The sequence below is a fragment of the Mirounga angustirostris genome, unplaced genomic scaffold (genome assembly GCF_029215605.1).
Source record: "Mirounga angustirostris isolate CCGP_5_RB_7025 unplaced genomic scaffold, mMirAng1.0.hap1 SCAF_3, whole genome shotgun sequence".
Classification (NCBI taxonomy): domain Eukaryota; kingdom Metazoa; phylum Chordata; class Mammalia; order Carnivora; family Phocidae; genus Mirounga; species Mirounga angustirostris.
In genome coordinates this window covers 53,262,477-53,285,494 of record NW_026991711.1, presented here as the reverse complement: position 1 = coordinate 53,285,494, position 23,018 = coordinate 53,262,477, and the positions used below count along the sequence as shown (strand labels likewise).

At 44.8% G+C, this 23,018-nt stretch overlaps 1 protein-coding gene across 9 annotated transcripts in view; it reads left to right on the top strand.

Annotated features, from left to right (window-relative positions):
* The window catches only part of ENOX1 (ecto-NOX disulfide-thiol exchanger 1), a 550,660-nt gene that overhangs the window by 471,281 nt on the left and 56,361 nt on the right, over positions 1–23,018 (top strand). For 7 of the 9 annotated variants that reach the window (XM_064586069.1, XM_064586066.1, XM_054506336.2 and 4 more), the window contains 2 exons: positions 7,642–7,749; positions 12,245–12,301. In XM_064586069.1, the coding sequence (XP_064442139.1) occupies positions 7,642–7,749; positions 12,245–12,301 (165 nt within the window). Of the gene's footprint in view, positions 1–7,641; positions 7,750–8,265; positions 8,443–12,244; positions 12,302–23,018 lie in introns of those variants that run through there. The other 2 variants (XM_064586068.1, XM_064586067.1) reach the window with 2 other exon arrangements.

Sequence of the window (23,018 nt, the reverse complement as noted above, 5' to 3'; positions counted from 1 at the left end):
CCCTGGACCTCATTTCCTTAGGAGATACTTTACTGGCCTCAAAGGCATATCCCACTGAGTAGGGCATCTAATTTATAGCAAAGTTATGGAGATGGAATAACATTTATTAAAACTGAATCAAAAGAGCAAAAACACATTTAGATTTAAATTGATGACCTTCTGTGGGTTCAAATATTTCCAGACTTTTATGCATGAATATTCAGTGGCTTGTTTCTAATAAATAGAATGAATTCTGATTCAAAATGGACCCCCTGAGCCTATATTCTCCTAATATCTAATCTGATCCCCAAAAATCTCCTAGGGAAACTCTACTGGTTATAGCCATTATTAGAGTGTCTTGTGCTGTCCTCAGATCAGTCTATTTATGGGTCCTCTCAATTTTATGCTAACCCTCACCTCTATCCCCCAGCCGCCCCAGTCCTGCCAGAGATTCCTATTACCACAGTTCTCTGAGTGTCAGCTCATCAAGGGATGCTGCTGGGATACTTTACATATAGAGTATCTACTCTGTGTCTGTGACTTTTAGGGAATCTAGCCTTATATAATCTGCTAGCTATAGCAAAACTTCACCTTGATAGCAAAATTATAAAATTTAAGGAAAAAAGACAAGGACGGGATTTGCAGTTTTTAAAGCGAAGTTAAATGCATCACAGGGTTCACAGAAGTATACACAAAAGCATGTCTCCACCAGCCTTGCTTTTAAGTGGAAACGGTGAATGCCTAGGTAGAAGTTGTTGCTAGGAGGATTTCGAGTTTGGCATGTCCTGATTTCCATTTTCAACTGACAGTGTGGTGTGCCATGTGTCAGGGTGGGAACCATGGTCTGAAGCAGGAAAATTGAGACGTGCAAGTGGTAGGTCTCTCCCAGACAGTGTGGCCTTGGATACATGACTTAACCTTTGTGTGCCCATGATTCGCCCATCTGTAGAAATGGAAATGTGGCCTCACTTATTCCGGGGCTCCAGATAACATTTGTAATGCTCTTTGAATTTGTCAGAGAGAAAGACCCATTACACACTGAAGTCTACATCCCCAAAGAGCACTGTAAATGATCCTATTAAATCAGTGGCCTGGAAATACCAAGATGTGTCAGGTACGGCATTTATTTACCTGTTATTGTCTGCCAGAGTGTTCGCTCTTGATTGGCATATGGATAATTGTCTAAGTGGAACACACTCCATTGTAACCACCAAAAAATGTAATAGTGCATCTGCTTAATGTCATACTCTCCAGTGTTAAATTAAAATTATGCCGCAGTCAGCCAATCCAACCGAGAGACTCTTCTGATTAAGTTCTAGCTGCCTGTGAACTTCTGTAATTGAGGTATTTTAGCACTTAAACATTCAAACTAGAAAGAAGATGATACAGTCTCATACATTTCAAGTGAAGAAGAACCAGAAAGGCTGACTTAAATTATCTAGTGGCGGATTAGCTCGTTGTTTATACGGGACATCTAGTCAAATGAAGAATAGCAGTTTTGACTCACCACCACTGTTTTGCATACATAAATATTAGATTCACGGGTTTAGGCTTTGTAAATAAAAGAAAACATTAATCTGGAAGAATTTGGAAAACAGTCTAGCGGGTGTTGATTTTATTTTTCCTCTAGTGGCGTTTTTTTTGTTTGCTTTTTTTGATGGAACACAGGGAGGAAATTACAGAATTACACATTCAATGAGTAGATTGCCTTAGCCTTTTAAGAAATAATCCCCATTAGATTAAGGAGGAGATCTGGGACTGCCCGAGTCATGAATGAAAACGTCTTCCATGGAACTGCTATTCTTTTCTGAAAGCTCCCTATGTCTCCCTATGTGTCCCCCATGTGTCCTGATGTCTACAATAATGAACTGCCCAGTGACAGACCCTCAGGTAGTTTTTGTTATTGTAGCTGTTTTGGTTTTTGTCTATGTGTGTGTATTTTTTTTGTTTTTTCTACTAGATCTTGGCTTAGTCCCATAGAAGTGGGGAAACCAGAGCAAGCATTTATTCCTTTCTTTACTCATTCATTCATTCAGCACCTACTATGTGTTAGGGATGCCCTAATTATTGACCCTACCATTGGTGGATATAGTCTAGTTGGGGAGATACCCATGAAAGGTAGTATGGCATATTAAGTGCTTTGGGAGCATAGAAGTTAGGACAATTAACTTTGCTTGGGTGACTGAGGGAGGGAGGTCTTTATTGCAGAAGAATCCAAGGATGCCGCACGTGGTTGTGCAGGTGCTGCCATAGACAAAGGCACCAGGCCGAATGGGCGAGTGGGAATTAAATCGAGCCCCCACTTCACTGCCTAACTGTGTGCGCTGGTGAGGAGTCATGGCTCCCTATTGGATGTGGCTGCTTTCTGTTGTATAAAGTCATCATATGAGTGGTGCTCATCTGAAAGCATTCTTTAAGTGGAAGAGGGAATTGGAATCTGCCAGGCAGAATTCTAGGTAGTGAGCTTGGCACAGAGTCAGGAAAGGACCTGGCACATCCAGGGAAGGATGAGATCATTGGTTTGTATTTTATCTAGTAGAGGTTGGGGAACCAAAAGTATATTTAAATCATTATTGTTACAGTATCGTTGACACACAGTGTTCCATTAGTTTCAGGCGTACCACATTTTTTGGTGTTGAATTGTGTAAGTTCTTCATATATTTCGGATACAAACACCTTATCAGCTATATCACTTGCAAATACCTTCTCCCATCTAGTAGGTTGCCTTTTTGTTTTGTTGATGGTTTTCTTCACTGTGTAGAAGCTTTCTATGTTGGTACAGTCCCAATAGATTATTTTTGCTTTTGTTTCTCTTGACTGAGGAGACAAATCTAGGAAAATGTTGCTATGGCCGACGTCAGAGAAATTCCTGCCTACCTTTTCTTCTAGGAGTTTTATGGTTTCGGGTCTCACATTTAGGTCTTTAATTCACTTTGAATTTATTTTTGTGTATGGTCGAAGAAAGTGATACAGTTTCATTCTTTTGCATATAGCTGTCCAGTTTTCCCAACACCATTTACTGAAGACACTGTCTTTTCCCCAGTGTATAGTCTTGCCTCCTTTGTTGTAGATTAATTGACCATTTATGCATGGGTTTATTTCTGGGCTCTCTGTTCTGTTCCATTGATCTGTGTGTCTATTTTTGGTACCATGCTGTTTTGATTACGATGGCTTTGTAGTGGGTCTTGAAATCTGGGGTTGTGATACCTCCAGCTTTGTTCTTCTTTCTCAAGAGAGCTATGGCTCTTGGGGGCCTTTTGTAGTTCCATACAAATTTTAGTATCATTGTTCTAGTTCTGTGACAAATGCTGAACCAGTAATATTTTTTAAGTACGGGAGCACTTGAATTTTCCGATGGTCGGTTCTCTCAGGAGTGTAGAGTGAATGACTGGGGGAACAAGCAGATCCAGAGGGGAGGAAAGGGTTGCCTTAACTATGACGGTGAGGATGGGAGGGAGAAAAGGCAGAGGAATGGGCAGGGAGGTTACAAAGGGGTGGACTTCAAGCTTTTAACTCTGGATTCCGGGGGAGCAGATTCAGGTACGGGAAGGGAGGTATGATCGTAGGCAGACCTTGAAACACTGAAAGTTAAGGGTCTAGCGGGTAGCAGGAATGAGGCAGAGGCTGTAAAGTCACACTTGTAAAGCATAAGCACGTGGGATGTGCCCTTGAAGACATGGATGTGAACAGATCCCCTGGAGAAGGCATGGAGCAGGAAGAAAAGAACCTGGCAGGCTGGCCAGCCAGGAGAAAAGCATCAGTGAGTGAGGACAGTGTGAGTAGGGCACTCTGGGTGGAAGTCATGCTGGGGTAGAATGAGGTTTAAATGAGCATTCATGGAAGCAGTGGTTTCCATCCCAGTTGCACATTAGAATTATCTATTAAGGTGGTTGTTGCTATTTTTCAAGGTATCATTGCCTAGATGTTCTGAGTTAATTGGTCTTCTCGAGGGCCCAGGAATCAGTATTGTTTTGAAAAGTTCCCCATATTTGCGGGGCATGGGTGGCTCAGCAGGTTAAACATCTGACTCTTGGTTTCCGCTCAGGTCATGATCTCAGAGTCGTGAGATCAAATCCCATGTGGGGCTCAGCGGCGAGTCTGCTTAAGATTCTCTGTCCCTCCCCCTGCTTGCTCTCTCTCTCTTTCTAAAATAAATAAATAAAATCTTCAAAAAAGATTCTCATATTTAAGAACCACTACCCTTGAATAGTCTTTTAAGAAGTGTAAATAAACCTCAGCAGCTAGCAAGCATATGATGCGATATTTAAAAATCACAAGGAGTTAGAGAAGTACAAAAAGAAGGTTTAATGAAGAATCTCTATATTATTAGACAAATATGAGAACTCTGACAAATATTAGAAAGCTGGGTGGGTAACGCTAAGTGTTCGTGCGGCTGTGGGACACAGGGACTCTTAGACACCCCGGTGGGTGGGCAGGTTGGGCAACTTGACATCTTAGGCACACCCTCCAGAGCAGCGGTTTCACCGCTGGGTATGGATCCCAGGGAAGCCCCCCTGCGGGTCCATAAGGTAATGTGCACTAGCATGTTCCACTGCAACCTTGAGTAGGGTGAGAACTACAGGTCATCTGAGTGGCTTTCTCTGGGAGAGTGGATCAGGTATAACTGGGTGGACGTACTCCGTAGGATATTATGCAGCCCTCGGAAGCAACAGGTTAGATGTGTACATATTCACATGGATGGGTCTTTAAAAAATAGTGCTTAGTAAAAACATAAGTAACAAGAAATATGACAAAATCACAAAAAAGGCATCCTCAGAAAACAATATATATTTTAGAAAAACACACTCAAAAAAGATAGAAACCATTGGAAGTAGTTGCCTACGTAGGAGAAGGAAGTGGGGATGACAGAGAAGACATTTTATTTTAAAAAGTGTGATTCCACAGAGATGAAAAGCACAGCATAGGGAATATAGTCAGTAATATCATAACAACACCGTATCATGACAGATGGTGACCGCACTTACTGTGCTGAGCACGGAGCAAGGCATATAATTGTCACATCACTATGTTGTGCACCTGAAACTAATATACCATCCTGTGTCAACTATACTTAAATAAGAAAAAAAATTTTTTTTTTTTATTTGAGAGAGAGGGAGTACATGAGAGGGGGGAGGGTCAGAGGGAGAAGCAGACTCCCCGCCGAGCAGGGAGCCCGATGCGGGACTCGATCCGGGGACTCCAGGATCATGACCTGAGCCGAAGGCAGTCGCTTAACCAACTGAGCCACCCAGGCGCCCAAGAAAAATTTTTAAAAAATAAAAAGTAAAATAAGTACAATTAAAAAAAAAAGTGTGATTCCCAGGAAGAATGGAATAGGACAGAAGCCTCAGTGAGAAATGAGTTCCAGGGAAGGAGTGTGTGTGTGTGTGTGTGTGTGTTTCAGTAGAATAAAGCGGTGTTATAAATGTGTGGATGAAATAGCAGATTCCAATAGAATTCTCACTTCCCCTCTTATTTATTCAGTGCCGGCAATAACATTACTCAAGCAGCATATGCTCCTTACAGACATACCAGAAAATTACCAGCAAAACTGACCTAAAGATCCTTAAACCCACTCACCCATACCAAGTATCCAGATCCTTGTCTATGAACGTGTTGCAAAATTCAGCGAGACCTTTTTGTAACCTGCCGTTTCCGTGGGGGCACAGTGTGCTGTGTGCTTCCTCCATGTGCAGGGATGTTTGTGGTTTTCCCCGGCTGCATGGAGTCCCGCTGTACAGATGGCCGACACTGACCGAGCCAATCCCCTTCTGCTGGACGCTAGCTGTAGCTGAATCCTGCGGCCCGAGTGCTGCAGTGAGCAGACATAAGTGACCTACCTTTGAAGACGATTTCCTGCCCTTTGTTTGGCTCCCGTTTAAAGGAGGCTTAAGGACTGGATTTGCAACTTGTCTGATACGTAAAAATTCCCTGGGCGTCATCGAAGTCCAAGCACCAGCCCCCCCCTCTCCCGGGGAGTGGTTCCGGGGGGCCAGTGGTGAATGAGAGCAAAGGAGCAGAGTCCCTCCCCACACTTTGGGAGCAGTCATTTTAGGTACTTGTCACGGTGCCAGAGGACAATATGGGCTCCCTGGTTTCTCTACTTTAATCAACTGATGCACAATTAAATCACATACAGTGCTAAGGGAGCTGGTGCGGGGTGTGTGTATCACCTCACATGGGAGCCTCACGTGCGCAGGTGGTGAAACCGGAGGCACAGAGTTTGTAGGAAATGGCGAGGAAATCACTGTTTATGCTGGGTGCAGGGGAGGGGACCAAAGTAGGTTCCTAAATGTATATCCAGTGCCAAAGGAGGGAACAGAAGAAGCGAGCCCAAGGGAAAGCACAGTGTGTTTTTCTGAGTGCTGCCTACTCCCCAACATCCCCCAAAACGAGGTTTTGAAGACTTAACTTAATCCTTCCAGTTGGTGGGTTTAAGCATCAGCAGTCCAGCACCAGGGTTTACTCCGGCCTTGGTATGACGAACGGCCAGGCCGCTGTGCGGCGGGCCCCAGAGAAGCAGGCGTGGTGCTGGAGACCGCTACCTCCGTGGCAGGAATGCGCAAACACTTGCTGTCATTTGCGCAGCGGTAGTTACGTACGGCAGCGGAAGAGATGCTCTTCGGTCTGCTCAAACTAGCCCTTTGTTGTTAAGAATCTTCTGAGTCAATAGAGCCGTTTCTGCGGCCCGTTGCGAAGCCTCTCGAATGCGTGGCCCAGCCTATGTGTATATTCACATATAACCCCGGTGCAGAGAACTCGTGCCAGGCAGCACAGTGCTTCCAGCAGACAAGGATAAGCCCCAACATGAGTTAGAGTTGATAGGGCCAGGGAAGCGCAAGGCAAGGCTTACAAAGATCCCTTCAGTGGCCCTGCTTAAAAATAGCAGTGTAGGCCATAGCTTAGAGTTTTGACAGCTTATATCAGCAGTTTTCTTGGCTGATACATTGATTGCAGTTTGGACTTCAGTCCTGCTGATTTAATAAAACATCACCGTCACAACAGAGAAAGGAAAAGGATCTTTTGCAGTCCCAGCTACTTGGTGAAGTAGCTCTACAGGGCTACTGCTGGAAGGCCAACCCTCCTGTCTGACGTCAAATGAAGTGACTTTGGGCAAGCTGACGTATCACATCCAGTTTTTTGTATTATTTAATTTCTTCATCTATCAAAACCTGTTGTCTATCAACACTATTCCACATATTTTTACAAATACGCTTTTATCCCAAGGATTTTGAGGGTGGCTTCACAGATCCTTAGCACAAACTTGTTTTATTGTGCAGCAGGGTCCCAACACCCTTATAACATGTCAGAACCTGTGATACTGGGGTGCCTGGGTGGCTCAGTCAGTTAAGCGTCTGCCTTCAGCCCAGGTCATGATCCCGGAGTCCTGGGATCGAGTCCTGCATCGGGCTCCTTGCTCAGTGGGGAGCCTGCTTCTCCCTCTCCCTTTGTTCTCTCTCCCCCTCTCTCTCAAGCAAATAAATAAAATATTTTTAAAAAACCCCTGTAATATTGTTACACTAAGTGATGGGGGTGGGGGCACAAAAGTTAACTGAAGTGTGGATTAAGCTATTAAGACTTGCGAAAATCTTCTCACACATTGGAATGTTACAGTCACCTGGCCTTCCATCCTACTTATCTCAAATGTTCTTACGTTGACAGCAATTGCTGACCATCCAGGAGGAGTTAAACAACAAAAAGTCAGAACTGGAGCAAGCAAAGGAAGAACAGTCACATACGCAGGCATTACTTAAAGTCCTCCAGGAACAGGTAAGCTGAGGCAGCAGCTCCAATTCGGGCACCATTTCCATCCCGGGCCCATGCACCTCTGCTGCCCGACAGGCACCCAGATGTTTCTGCAGTCCGTCTGCTGTCTGGTCCACCCGGGCCCCATCACACCTTTCTGGCAGCATTACTACATGGTATTCATAAGCTTTCTCCCTCCTGCCCCAATGGGGACCACCCGAGCCCGCCAGCAACGTGTGAAAGTTTACTCCAAAAGACAAATGAATTTTGATAAAGTTTTAAAGTATCAGAGATGCAGATGTATGTCAAAGCAAGCAGCTAGTTTCCCCTTAAGTGTAACAGCGAGGAACATGCGTTTAGCATCACCTGCAGCACTCAGGCAGACAAATGAATAGGAATGACTGATTCATAGGGACGTTAAAAAAAGAAAAATCATCCCCGTGCATCAGGCACTTATCTAATAACCACAGCGAGCAACAGACCTTTTCTATGAAGTTTGTAAATCTGACCATTTCACCCCGGCTTTCTTTGATACGGAAGTGTGGCCTGACACTGATAAGTGGATTTGGAAGTATTGTCTTACAACAGCGAAAGATGGATTGCTCAGCAGCACGGTGAAATCTGAGTGAAATCTGAGCCCGGTGTCTACACGGGAGGGCTCTTGAAATGCTTTCCTATTTCTGGCCTTCCCATGCTGCCAACGATGGAATGAATGGTAATTGGGAGGAGGGGGAAAAAAATCACACAGAGTAACCCCAACCTTTGGGGGTAATCAAATTTAGCTTGTTTTACTTTTTTTTTCACCCACCATATAAAAAACTTCAAAAGTGATATTTCTGAAAATATGTTCCCGGGAGAATATAGCCAGCTGTGACTCAGTCACTTTACAAGTGGTTTTAGATTCTTGTGGCTGGGGAGCAGGAAAATAGAGTTTTCGTTCCTTTCCCCTGGAAGTAGTAAGTGACTTGTGAGTGAAAAGTGGAGATACTTCATAAGCTTTGGAGGAGAATGCTTTATGAAACTGGTGATTATGTGATTAGGACAGATTGAGTAATGTAGACTGAGGCTGAATCTGTGTGATTTTGGGTGATGTTCGATTGGACGAAAACTACTGACTGAATTCACAGTGGCCGGCTAGCTAGGAGCCCCCAACTCGCTGGGCTTTCCTCCTCTGCATGACTGAAAGACTTCCAGAAGAGCAGCGCTGATTTGGTCCAAATTTGCTCCTGATCAGCCAGAGCTCTGAGCTTTGCTGTTCTGTGCTCTCCCTCCTTCCCGCCCGCCCCCCGCCATCCCCCCCCTCCTCGATTTGCTGGGATGGGGAGGGGTGGATTTCTCCTTTCTCCAGATGACTCAGATCTTTTCTGTACATTGTCTTTTTAAACATGATGCTATTGCACACTACAGGATAGTAAAAACTTAGCTTTTATATTCACGGGAAAACCCAGAAGTTCAGTTGACTCGCCTTATTGCAGTCTGGAACCCAACCCGCAATACCTCTGAGCTATACCTGTATTTTGATTTGAGGTCTAAGCCCCCAACACAGAAAGAGATTCTGAGGTTTGCAGAAAGCACCAGAGTCTTCTTGTTAGGCCCGCATTTTTAGAGAGCAGGAAGTGCACAGATGGGCTGTAATGCGACAGCGCCCTCCATCTCCATTACTTAAAAAAAATGGGGAACATGAAGAAGATCCAGAACAACTAAAATCATTAAAGAGCTAGAAAATACGACTGGGAAGGAATCGTTTTTAGATCTGCTCTGCTCATTTAAATGGGATAGCTCTCCCCCTCCGATTTCCCCCCTTTCAGAGACAATGGACTCTGAGAAACAAACAGAGGGTTTTAGAGGGGAGGGGGTGGGGGGATGGGTGAGCCCGGTGATGGGTTTTAAAGAGGGCACATTCTGCATGGAGCACTGGGTGTTATGCACAAACAATGAATCATGGAACACTACATCAAGAACTAATGATGTAATGTGTGGTGACTAACATAACAATAAAAAATTAAAAAAAAAAAATGAATGGGATAGCTCTTTGCAAGCAAAGACATCAAAAGTACGTCCATCCGTCTGAGAAGGCCAGTGACACACTGCAAGCAAATGCATTTGGGTGCTATTGCCGCCCCCAGGCCGTTTTCCCGGGAGCCCCTAGCCGGGTGCCCCTGTCACCCTTGCAGTTGGGAGCACACAGCGGACACATTCCTCCCATCGCCTTGCAGGCAGCCCCCCGCACACAGACACACACTTGCAAACGCACCTTTACACCTCTGTGAGCATTGCCCCGTGAGGCTTTCTTTGGACTTATGTAGGGTAACTACATGTGTAAACACTTTTTCGGTGCCTGCATAGACAGGGCCTAAACAAGTAGCAGCACTCTTGGAACGTAGGACTGCATGCGCCTAGAGCCTTGCTATCATTCACACACACGCACACACGCACGCAAACACGCACACACACGCAGAGGAAAAGATAGACCTTTTTCTGAAGACCCGGTACTTTGCTATTCAGAGTGATGCCATGTGATGAGAATCCTAAAAGAAAGAATAGGTCATGAGGGCAGACACTTACCATCATTAGGCCCTGCCCCATCCCCATCAGGGGAGACTCTTATTCCCTAGACTCTCCAGAAGGTTCCCAGCCTTCCTTGTTTGCTAGGATGCGGCTTCTCTCGGTCACTTCAGGCCCCACTGGCTCCTGCCCTTCACCTCTTTTCCAAAGGTGTCAGCCTCCGACATCTGGGGCTTCTTCACAAGCCCAGGTGTCATCAGCCAGGACACTCCTCCGCTCCATCTGGAGGAGAGGAGCGGCTGGAGGAGAGGACGGGCAGAGGCCAGTGAGGGCAAAGCAGCGGCCAGCCTGCAGGTGCGGGAGGGAGCGGTGGCTTGTGGTGGCTCTGGCGGAAGAGAGCAGGGGAGGGAACAGGACGGGTGGGCAGGGAGTACGAGGAGAGCCCAGGGGAGCATTCAGACAGGATGACATGGAGTAGCAGGATGGAATCTGTTTACTAGGGAGCAGAGCAGTGAGCTTGTCTGTGTCGTTAAACTTGTACAGGTGGAACCGGCTTTCACGACATGATCCTTTACTTCCGCGGCAAGATAGCAAAGCCTTCCCCGCTGTGTCAAGGAAGCGGAGCAGAGAGGGTTGGTGAGGAGAAATGTGAGGAACGCCTGCAAGACGGAAACCTTTCGCTAGGAACACAGGGTTTTAGGTCCTTCTGTGCCCTCTGATAATGGCTGGTCTTGCTGTCACTGTGGGGCTCGTTCACTTTTCATGTCTGCAACACATTGTAGTTGTTGTGTGCAGAAACATCAGTGAGGGAGCCCTGAAAATCAGTGGGCAGAATTCTTGTTTCTCAAGTGGGAGCCATATGGAAGTGAGCCAAAGAGCCTCTGGTCCATAGTCAGCTGCCCCAGCCTCAGTTTCTTCATGTTACCCCCCCTTTGGCAAAGCCCCTTTCTTGGCATGGAGAGCGTGTGGCTTTCTTGCTGAGAACTGGACATTGTCTTAAAAAAAAAAAAAAAAAAAGCAGCTTTCATTTTAGTATGTACAAATAACCAGGAAGAACCAATCTTCTGGATCAGACACATTGTCAGTATAGCTGCATTTATTTTCTTCTTTTCTTTCCAACTTTAAGCATTTATTTCCTGCCCTGAATACTTTATTTTCGGCATAAAAAAAGATGATGACAAAGATGCTGCTTCCTGAGCACTAATAAGCCAGGAAGAAATACTGGTGAACCGCTGCAAGGTCTGCTCACCCTTTGCCCTTGCTCTCTGCTTCCAAATGTCTGCTTTGAGCCAGGCGAGGATAAAATGCCAATTAAAGGTTTCCAGAAATCTCCTGATAAGTGATCTCTCCTAAGCCTTCTGAGAGAGAGTAAAGAAAGTAGTGTTTTCAAATGTTCACTGTTAAAAATCTCATGAGAAATAGCTTTTCTTCTGATGCCTCAGTGACCAAGGAAATGTCTTCCCAGTTCTTCCTTTACAAAAAGAAGAAAATCATCTTTTTTTTTTTTAGGCCTCCAGAAACAATGTCAGTCATTCAAATATGTTCTCAAGGAAGACATGTCGAGTAGCACTGCGGCATGTTAGAACAACCGAAAATACATCATTCACGAGTAATCGTTTGTATAACATCCTTTAGCTGGTGGCAACTTGCAAACACTGCAGGGTTGAAATTAATAGCAATACAACTAGGGAATGAAATCATTTATTATTCTTAAGAACCAATTTTATACATTTTATGCCTATGGAACTGCTTTCTAATCTTATTATTTAAAAAATAATGACCAAGACCCATTTATTTTTTGCCAGCCATCAAGTTTTATAAAATATTGGTCTCAAACTGGTTTCAATAAGACTCATTAGAATTATGTGCTCCATCTGTTTTTTTTTTTTCCTCGAAAGGTTTTATAAAGTGTGACCTCAAGATAAATCAGAGTTAACAGGATGATACATACTTAACAGATATGCTTGCTTATTCATTTGAGATTTTTGATTTGTTTTTGTTTTTTCTTTTGCAGTTAAAAGGTACCAAGGAAATGGTCGAGACCAATGGCCACAGCCATGAGGACACAAATGTAAGTACCGCTAATCTGGTATTTGCTCTCGTTTCTTGATGTTGGTTGAATGCCCACAGGTATGTGGCACTTTATTTATAACACCAAAGAAGTCAGAAGCCCTGCCCGTCAGTGGCTTATTAAGATTACTATGAATGGTTTGGCAATAAAATATGGTAGACCGGCACTGCTATTATTAGCTGAGATTACCAAACGTCAATTTCAAGGTACTTGAGCCAATCTATATTGTTAAAATTCTCATCTCAGCGAATTTCTTTGAGCCCTTTATATTTTCAAAGCTATACACTAATGATGGGTTGGGAGGATAAATGGAATGGGACCAAACAAGGTAATAAGTTGTATATTGCATGTACATTTATTAAGTTTTCTTGTCACTGAAGATGGTAATGAAATGATTGTTATGCTGGAGAGGTTTCAGAGCAAACCCCTTCTCTCAGAAAAGCCCTTGAAAGCATTGCCTCTGTTGTTTCTGACCCGGAACAGTAGGGTGGTGCATCCATCTTCTTGACACAGGATCCCAGTTAGCACCCCAACTTCCTATCTCAGTGTTCCTTGGTATCCAGTTGCCCAACCTTAGTCAGGTACTCTCTTTGCCTTGGAAGGTCCTTAGTCCCAGGTGAAATATTATGCCATTGCAGATCATTGTCTCTCCCTGTGTTTGATGGTTTCGCTTTTGTCTTTTTGAAAATCTCTCTGATAATCTGTATGTGTTTGGTTATCCTCATCACAGAAAATGCTTACTAAGCAGTTCTTTTCATATAACACAGAATCAGACATGGTAATGAATGCCTGATTAAGCTAGAGTTAGGAGAAATTATACACTTCATGTTCACTCTTGTTTTAATTATATACCGCAGAAAGCCTGACATACAAAGCACCAAAAAATCCCTCTTAATAACTACTGTTCCTACCAAACAGATACTTAACGTCTGACGTTTATTGAGAACCTACTGTGTACATGGACCTCTGCTAAATGCTGGCAGTGGGGGTGGTTACAAAGAAACATAAGACTTGCTGTCTGCCTTCAAAGAACGTATAACTGAGGGGTGCCTGGGTGGCTCAGTCGTTAAGCGTCTGCCTTCAGCTCGGGTCATGATCCCAGGGTCCTGGGATCGAGCCCCGCATCGGGCTCCCTGCTCTGAGGGAGGCCTGCTTCTCCCTCTCCCACTTCCCCTGCTTGTGCTCTCTCTCTCACTGTGTCTCTCTCTGTCAAATAGATTAAAAAAAAAAAAAAAAGAACTTATAACTGAGTCGAGTAATGAGGGGACACTCGGGCGATATACAAGATGTGATAAGTGTACAGGAAGGTGAGGCAGCTGTGACGTGATGTAGTTTGAAATCTGGACTTTGCGGCTTATTAACCGTGTCAGCAGGGGACAGGTGAGCCCTTCTGAGCTTCATATTCCTGTTTGTAAAACAGATGGCAAAGCCACCCTCAGAAATGTGTCATGATGTTGTAATGAGCTAAGGCACGTGAAAACCTTAAGATGGTATTACTATGGTTTCTTCCTGGTGGATAATTAAGAATGGCTTTCCGGGGGGGTGCCTGGGTGGCTCAGTCAGTTAAACGTCTGCCTTCAGCTCAGGTCGTGATCCCAAGGTCCTGAGATTGAGCCTGACATCGGGCTCCCTGCTCAGCTGGGAGTCTGCTTCTCTATCTCCTTCTGCCCCTCCCCCCTGCTTGTGCGCTTTCTCTCTTTCTTTCTCTCTGTGTGTGCATCAAATAAATAAATAAAATCTTAAAAAAAAAAAAAAAAAGAATGGCTTCCCAGAGCTGTGAGATTTGGGTTGGCTCTGAAGAATGGAGAGGACTGAGAAAGTAGAAAAGGAGAGGAGGAAGCCATTCATACAGAGCTCTCCACAGGCAATATTTCTACCTAAGTAGTTTCTCTTCCCACTCGAATATTTCATAAGCCCCATCCTTACCCTAGAGCTTTTTTCCAGGGTCCTGTCCTCCAATGACACACTGCTGCCACATTCTCAACGAGAACCTTCACATTTTCTCCCCTCAATCAGTCCCTCTGTGCCTTCTGTCAAATCCAGCAAGCCAGCCAAAATGGCAGTATGCCTCAGTTTCCTGGTCTGTAAATGGGGATGGAGTTACCTGCCTTTCTTTCCATAAGACTGATGGTGAGAAGCAAATGAGAGAATGGACATGGAATTACTTTGTAACTGAGGTTCTGAGCAGGATGTAGTTATGATTATGAGCTCATCTGTTGGTTAAATTGACGATACTTGTGAAGATAAGCCTACCACAATATCTAGTCGCTAGGCTCTCATTTTGAGAAATATCAAAAGCCATTCATTATTAAATGAAAAAAGTGGAAGATCATCTTTGAGGTCTTTTGTCCTTCCTAAAGGAAAGTTTTTAGCTTTGAAAAACTCCTCTCTGGAATGCAGAATGTGGGCTTTGTAATCAGCAGAAGAAATGACCATTGGGAGATGGGGTTCAGGCCAAGTAGGAGGGAGGAGCAGCACTGTAACCAGAGGTGAGTGAGATATTTGTGGAAGATCTAGCCCAGCCACACTTGCTGGTCACCACTGGTGGCCACTGCCTCACCGGTCCGAAGGTGAGGGTAATCATCATAATCACTGCCTGTTGTTTCAGAGGTTTCCCAGTAGGTGGGCTCTTCACTTGTCTTTCTCTGTTTTGTCTGTAGTGTTGTCTCCTTTGGGCAATTTCCCTACTACCTTCACTGGGGTGATGTGAATGAAAAGAAGCAAAAATTAGTTTTTTTGGCCACATATGAGAAGCACTGTGCAATATCTTGTGGAGGTATTTTTAAATGTCTGCAATGAAGTCTGTGTCTCATCTAAAGTTTCTATCAGCTCTGCGGTGGTAGAAGAAATCAAGGCTTTCAAACCAGACTGAGAGGTTTTGTGTCCATTTTGACCCCCAAATAGCCATGTGAGCAGGGCAAGTTATTCAACCTTTTTGAACTTTACCTTCCCCATCCATAATTGTGCTCAGGGAAACCATGTGCATAAACACTTGGCTCAGACTATGTACTCACATACCAGTTCCCTCTCTTTACTTAACAACATAAATAGTATTTAATGTGGAAGGCGGGATTTTGACAGGATGAATTTTAATGCAGATCATGAGGTTTAAAGCCTCTGGCCTAGAGGTTACTGACAAAGACATACAGATTTTTTTTTCACTATAATTATTCACATGGGCAGAAATTTTATATATTATTTATTAATAACAATTATATAGGACCAGTGCTGGCTTAGCTGGATATTCTTGTGAGAGTTGACAAGTGCTTTTTAAAAACAATACATTTTATTGTAGAAGTAGTAGTTCGTAAGGAACTGGAAAATTACAGAAAAAAAATACAGAGGTTAAAAAAACACTTAGTATCTCATTACTCAGAGATAACCACCATTAATGTTTTATTTTCCTCCTTTCCAGTCATGTGCATATATATGACCAGAGGGAAAAACCCATAAATAAATATTATCATATTGTTTTCAGTTTTGTACCTTTTTGATTTCTCATTATATCGTAAGTATTTTTCTTGTCACCAAATGTTCCTCAAAGACGTGATTCTTAATGACTGTGTAATGTAGATACGCAATAATTGAACGACAGACCTATGTGTTAGGCATTTAACTTCTCATTTTTTACTGTTATAAATAATGCTGTAATTAACATGCCCGTAAATCTTGTTCTGCATCTTTCATATTTGTTTCTGGGGGATACCGTATATTAATAGCTGTGTCATCAAGTCTAGCAGGGAGCGTCAGATTTACAGAATTGTTTAGCATTTAGAATGTGGTGTAGCAGATGCACGCTTATGGTATCCGTTAGTAGTCCTGAAAGGACCCATAAAAAATATGTCTAGTCTTGCAATTTACTAACTCTGTTGCCTTAGTACCAAGAGTTGTCAGGCTGATGGGATGTTAACCACACCTAGATTTGGTGTGCTACTATTATTTTTCTCCTCTTTTTACATTTTATTGAGCAACCAGTCTCTGACCAACACCACCTGAGGTCCCCAAACCAAAGCACCTTACAAAACCTACCCTTATCCCCTATCACAAGATCTGCAAGCTCATGCACATGAGAAAAGTTTTCTGAGGTCTGATTTAAAACCATCAGAGCCAGAAACTGAGATCACCTGCAAAGGCCTTGCTCTCCAAGAGTAACTGCACTTTCTGATTTTAAATAGGTTTTTCCTTCTGTTTGGAACTGGATACATGAATGACAGCTGGGCAGTCCAGCCTTCTAAGTGTAGCTGAGTTTAACACTAGCTTTGATCACAGTTCATTTAGAGATTTCAGTTATGCCAGACCCAATTTCCTTTCCTAAAAAGCAAACTATGAATTTTCTTTTTATCTCTGTCCCTGAGCCATCTCCTAATCCCCAGAACTGCTAAACAACTAGGCTGGCCCCTGGTAATTATGCATAACAGATACCCAAATCTAAAAAAAAAAAAAGATCATCTGTGCTCATCTTGCATCTCTTTTTGATGACCTTCCTCCCAGAGCTATCCCCGTACCTATGATCCTTACATGTGAATGTTTGGTGAGAACGTGGAGGGGAAGGGAGAGGATGCGAGAAATGTAGGAAGTTGGAAGAATCAAGTAAAGTGGCTGCTGAAGCCTGCAGTATATGAACAGTTTGGTCTAAAAGTTTCCCACGAATTTCCACTGCTCCCACGCTGTGTCTGCTGTACTAAAGCCGCGACACCACATCTTCTGGTTGCCCAGTTCAGGCTCACACACTGGGGTCAGAGGAATCATTTGCAGCCTGTAAGAGACTTAATTCATGATACTGAAGGTTCCCACTGTCAAGTACAACACCCTTCCCACCCAACAATAAAACAAAAACACAAAAGAGAAAAGACTTTTCAGTTTTTCACGTTGCCTCTGTAAGAAAGTAAATCCTCAGAGTTGTCTTTAAATCTGTCGGAGTAAAGATGTTAGGAGTGTAGAGAAGAGATACTGTGTGAAGAACATTCTTCAAGTTTAGCACACTGCGGTGGAAAGCCACTCTTAACCATGTATTTTAATGGTGTCTATGGCGGAACTTCTGCAAGAGCTGGGTCCTTTGCCCAGTTTCAGAACGTGGCTTTCATCCTTGAGGCTGGCGAGCAGGAGAGGTAAAAATATACACTGATGTGGTAAACAAGGCAGGAAAAAAAAAAAGCCCCATGGGAAAATGGGCCCATATTCTCAAACGGCAAAGATAACTGGGCTCCATCCTTTCCTCCCGTAACAACTTGCTACCTGCTCTTGGGGGCCTTCCCGACCTGGAACTGGAGGGGGGCAGACAAGGAAAGGACTCACTCTTCCCAAACCTCATCCCACAGGCTCTATGAAGGCAACATGAGCCTCTGACCTGGCGAGCATGAGCCTAGCGGGACTGGGGAGTGAGACTACAGACATCACAGTTCCTCCAGCCCTGGGAATCTCTCTTCTCACCATGTCCTGCCACCCTCAGCCTTACGGAGTTGCCACTTTATCCTGCCATCCTCTTTTCACTCTGTTTATCAAGTAGTCATTGAGTGGGGAGGTGGCAGAGTGTAGGGGTTTGGATCAGGTCTGGGCACCAAGCAGCCTGGCCTCAATCCTGGCTCTGCCCCTTACTGTCCAAGAGACCTTGAGTGATAACTACCACCTTGCACCAACATTTTGTTCATTTCTAAAATGAAGGTAATAATCACACCTGCCTCACAGGGTTATCGTGAGCATGGCTTAGCGGTGTGGACACCATTGGTACATGTTAGGTATTGTTATTACCCCGGTCTTCCACAGGCCAGGTGCTGCGCCAGGTTCTGGAGATCCATAGGTGAGTCATGTCGATGTGGTTCTAGCCCAGGTGAAGCTGACCTCTCCCGCACCCCACCCTTACCAAAACTTGCTTGTCCTCTGTGTCATTCTATCAGGGCTCACTCTCCACCATCAAGTTAGTATCACTGTGAGCATCATGGACTTGGTAAAGTAACTTATTTGCACGTTTCCAGTAATTCTGGAGATGAGCCCTTTATCAGAAGGATTGGCTCCATGGAGAAGAGATTCTGACAGGAATGGGATGTGATACATAGATATATAAGGAGCTTTAGGACCCTTGAGAAGCTCAACTAGAAAACCAGTGGCCACTTTGTCTTTCTTCAGGGAGAGATGGACCCACATATGTAGGTGCCTGAGGTCACCCTTGCTCGGTAGATGTTTAAAAATCAAGAAGGTGGACTTATCGTGGATGAAAATTTCCTTTACCCTGTAATATATGACTCTCCTCATATACTAAATGCTGACATCCAGAACTTGGTCTTCTCCTCAAATTACAGCTCCTGTAGCATCATTGCTTTTCTCCTGCTGGCCCCCTTCCCCATCCTCTACCACTCCTACCCACCGCCCCCCCAGCAGCCTTACCACGTTTTCTGCTGTGAATTAACGACATGTCCTGCTATTACCATGAAATCCATAATTCTGTCTAAAAACAACCCCAAACACATCCCAACCCTGCACTCTTGAAAGGGACCGATGCCTGGAAGAGGCCCTGTACCACTTTCTGGCTCACACAGAGCCCCAGGGAAGGACAAGAGGGACCTGCCATCAAAAATAGGCTGAGGCTGGCTTCATGGTCCGTGCTTTTGTTTCCAGTAAACACTTGAGAAGTTGTCTTAGCAAGCTCCTCACTCCCAACCGACAGTGTATTTCCCCAGCTGGAGCTGGGGGCTATGGGTCTGTCCTTTTTGTCAGGATAGGCGTCAACTCAGTAGTAGCTGCTTAATGGATTTGGAGCAGGTAACGGGATAAGCACATGTCTAATAAAGCTGACAGGTTGGGTTTAGAGAAGTGGAAATGCCTTCTTTCCAACCAGGCCAGGTTAGAGAAGAATAGGCAAAAGAGACCTAAGTTTCAGCTCGATGTAAAATGGCCTGACACAGACATGGCTACCTAAATAGCTAAAGCCAAGATCTGAAACAAAAGTTTTCGATTTTGGAGACCAAATGTACTTTCCCTAACAGGCTGAATGATCCTACCTGATGTAGAAGCAAAAGCGATTGTTTAAAATGGAAGAATGGTAACAAATAGATCCAATATCCATACCTATGAATGCTTCTTATCTTAAAAGCACCATTTATTTTCATGGAAAATTTGGAAAATGCAGAAAAATATAAAGAAAAAGAAAACGACCTACAGTCTCACCACTGAGAAATTCATGTTTCCACTTGTTTGTAATTCCTTCATCTTTGTGTGCACACGTACACATTTCTACCTCACTTGAAGTTTTCCAGCCTATGCTCTTCCCCTTTTATAAATCATTAGCCTTTCCCCATGTTATTTAAAGATTTTTTTTTTTTTTTTGAGACAGAGAGCATGAGAGGGGGAGGGTCAGAGGGAGAAGCAGACTCCCCGCCGAGCAGGGAGCCCAATGCGGGACTCGATCCAGGGACTCCAGGATCATGACCTGAGCCAAAGGCAGTCGCTTAACCAACTGAGCCACCCAGGTGCCCCTGCCTTTCCCCATGTTATTAAGTATTTTTCTGACATGACTTTTAATGACCACCTAATACTTCATGCCACAGATATGCTCTAGTTTTAATCAGTTCCTGCCGTGGGACTTAAAAATATTTGCTCTTGCTGTCACGGACAGCATGCAGTGAACATTAACAACGTATTAGTTAATTCACCCTACCGTTTTAGCACTTTTTAAATGTGGAAGATTCCCATTTGATTGGGATTTAGGGATGGCGGGAGATGCATAGATTCTTTAAAACTGTTAGAGCTCAACACAGACATGGTAAGTGGTGAAATACACAGCCAGTACTAACGTCTGGATGTTACCACATAGAGAGGCTACTGAGGTCCTCAACAGGAGAGGAAAAACAACTCCCAAGAATATTTGCATTCTGAAGAGAAAGGCAAGCTCTATATACTTCATGAATAACTTAGAAGAAAAATAGCAAGACATGTTATTTGGGTTTTGTGCTGTGAACTGCAGGTCAGACTTCTTGGTGGTCTCAGGATCACAGAGCCTGTCCTCTCAGGGGGACCCCAGATGACAGGCTCACAGAACCAGGCCACCCTTACCCCAGTGAGGCTTGTCTACCCTCTGGAGAAAAATGCATGAGACTGAGAAGAGTGATCAATTAAAAACAAAATGAGTTATAATCCCAAATAGAAAATTAAGTTTTTATTTCTAATATGGCCAAGAAGATACATGTAAGCCCCAAACCATCAACAAGAGATGCCTGCATAAGCACACAGACATAACTTGAGTGCAAGCAACATCATTTTAAAGTCAAAGAAACCCAGAGGGCCTAATCACAGCTCTACAACTTAGTGCTCCCCGATCTGCTGATCAAAAATGAATAGGGAGAAAGTTTGGGAACATTTGTGGTAAAAGCCAGGAGTCGAAAAGGTGAACAGAAACCGAGGTTTGTTCTAGTGCCTCACAAAGACCATAAGGGGGAGTCTTGGGAGGCTCCTTTACTCAACCAACTTCGGTTCCTGCTGACACAGCACCAAGATTAGTGGTCTGACAAGAGCGAGGAGCAGGGATTCATGAGTCCGGAAAGGTCCGTTCTGAGTCCTATTTTCCTGTGGAGCCACCGGGCTCCCGAGACTGTTAGACTATTAAATGTTCTACGGGACTTCCTCACTCCTAGTTCGTGCAAACGGCGCAGGAGAGCAGGAAGGGGAGAGGTGAGAAACCCAGCAGCCAGCCTGGGGGCCAGCGGTGGTCAGCGCCCCATCTGCAACACTGGGCTCTCCCCGGGATGCTGTGACACGGCGCCAGGCGGGCCTTCCCCATTTCCATACACACTGCTTGTCTCCAGACCTCGTCCATCATACTGCCACATAACTCACTGGACTGTGGCATCTCTGAGGAAATGTGTAGGAAGATGACAAGAAAAGCAGGTGGAGAGATGGGAAGAAGCAAAAAGGGGAGAGGGGCGGGAAAGGCTGCGACAGGACACTTTCCTGTTCCATCCCCCCCTTTTGCTGCCGGCCACCCCCTCTGAATCAGGCCCGGCAGGCAGCAGAGCGGTGCCCTTCACCGGCCCACACCCCGTGCCGGCTCTGCTAGCCAACTCTGCCTGCACGACTACACACACTTCATGAAAACCTTATCCAAAAATAGGTTCTTGAATTGGAAGCGAAAAGCTCAGATGTTAATCTGAAAATAAAATATCGGTGGGCTTCCTGGGGGTAACTACAAAGGTTGGACTTGGAAAGAATTGTGTTCAACCTACCCACAATCAGGTGAAATGTGTTCTAATCCTTCAACCTCAAAACTCTTCCCAGCCTTGATGGAGACCCTCTCTCCATTCCCTCCCTCTCTAGGGCCTAATAGGTGGCAATCCACTGCGCTGCGAGTCCGCTGCGGCCAAGTGTGGCTCCCCTCCCCGTCCCAGCCCCCACATGTGCCCAGAGGGACACCCAGCCCAGCAGCTCTCCCAGGCGCCAGAGGTCCTGTTGGTAGCCACTGGTAACTAAGCTTCGTATTCACACCTCCAGGCAGGTTGCAAAACTCACACTCTGGCTTTAAATCTAACTTAGGGTACCACAGAATTTCAGAATTTCAGCAAACCAAACCTCAGTGTGAATTCCCTCCATGTGCTCCTAACTCAGGCAGAGCACAAGCTGAACTGGGGAGGCAAGCTGGTGCTCACAGGAAGAGGCCATCGTGGGTTAGATTCATTATAGAAAGCCTGGGGGACTTTTGCTGAAGAAATGAGGGAGTAGTTCTGGCGGGAGCACGGAGGTGTCTGCCGTCCCCCGCCTAGGCAGCGGCCTGCTTATGAACATGCCCCATCCCCCAGAGACTTGCAAGCCGCGCCTGGTCAGGTATATGGCAGCCGTTCTCCAAAAACTCTGTAGGTGTCCCTGAAGAGACTCACCAGCCTTGGAACATTTCATCGTTTTTTTCAGATTTCTGTTCATTTGATTTTTTTTTTTTTTTTCAAGAAAATCCTATAAACCTCAGCCTTCCCAGCCCTGAAATTGCCCTTGTAGGGGAGATTTGTGGCTTATGATGCTCAGCATCACCATCATTTTTATTGTTATGTCCGCTTCCCCATGAGATTATAGAGTGCCTTTCTTTGTCTGGACCATTTCCAGACTGTTCAGTGTATGCTGATGAGCTACGTTTGCCTGCTATGCAAATTCCACCTGTGTTTAAGCCCAGCTCAATTCCCATTTCTTGGGGCCTTATCCTAAGATCAGCCCAAATCAGTTAGCATCTTGTCCATATTCGCATGGTATTTATCAGCATGCCGAACATTCTGAACAAGCCATGATGGGCCTGTCGCCTCAACTGAGGCATAAGTGCCTTAACAGCAGGTGACGTGTGTGTGCCTTACAGAACCTACCGTTAACGATGAGCCTACGTAGGTGGGTGGGTTGTTGCACATTTAAAATACTTACCAACTGATGGTAGAATTGATGTAGAATTTGTGGCAACCTAGGACAGCTCTGTGAATCTGCTTGGCCTTAGGTGAGAACTGCACACACTTCCTTGTGTATGTTATCTGCAGGTGATCTTGAAGGTAAACGTATTCCATTCCACTTCACATTAAGATGTGTACAGAAGCGGCGTCTGGGTGGCTCAGTCAGTTAAGCATCTGACTCTTGATTTCAGCTCAGGTCGTGATCTCAGGTTTGTGAGATCGAGCCCCACATCAGGCTCCAGGCTCAGTGAGGAGTCCTCTTGAGGTGCTCTCTCTCCCTCTGCCCCTCACCCCTGCTCACGTGCTCT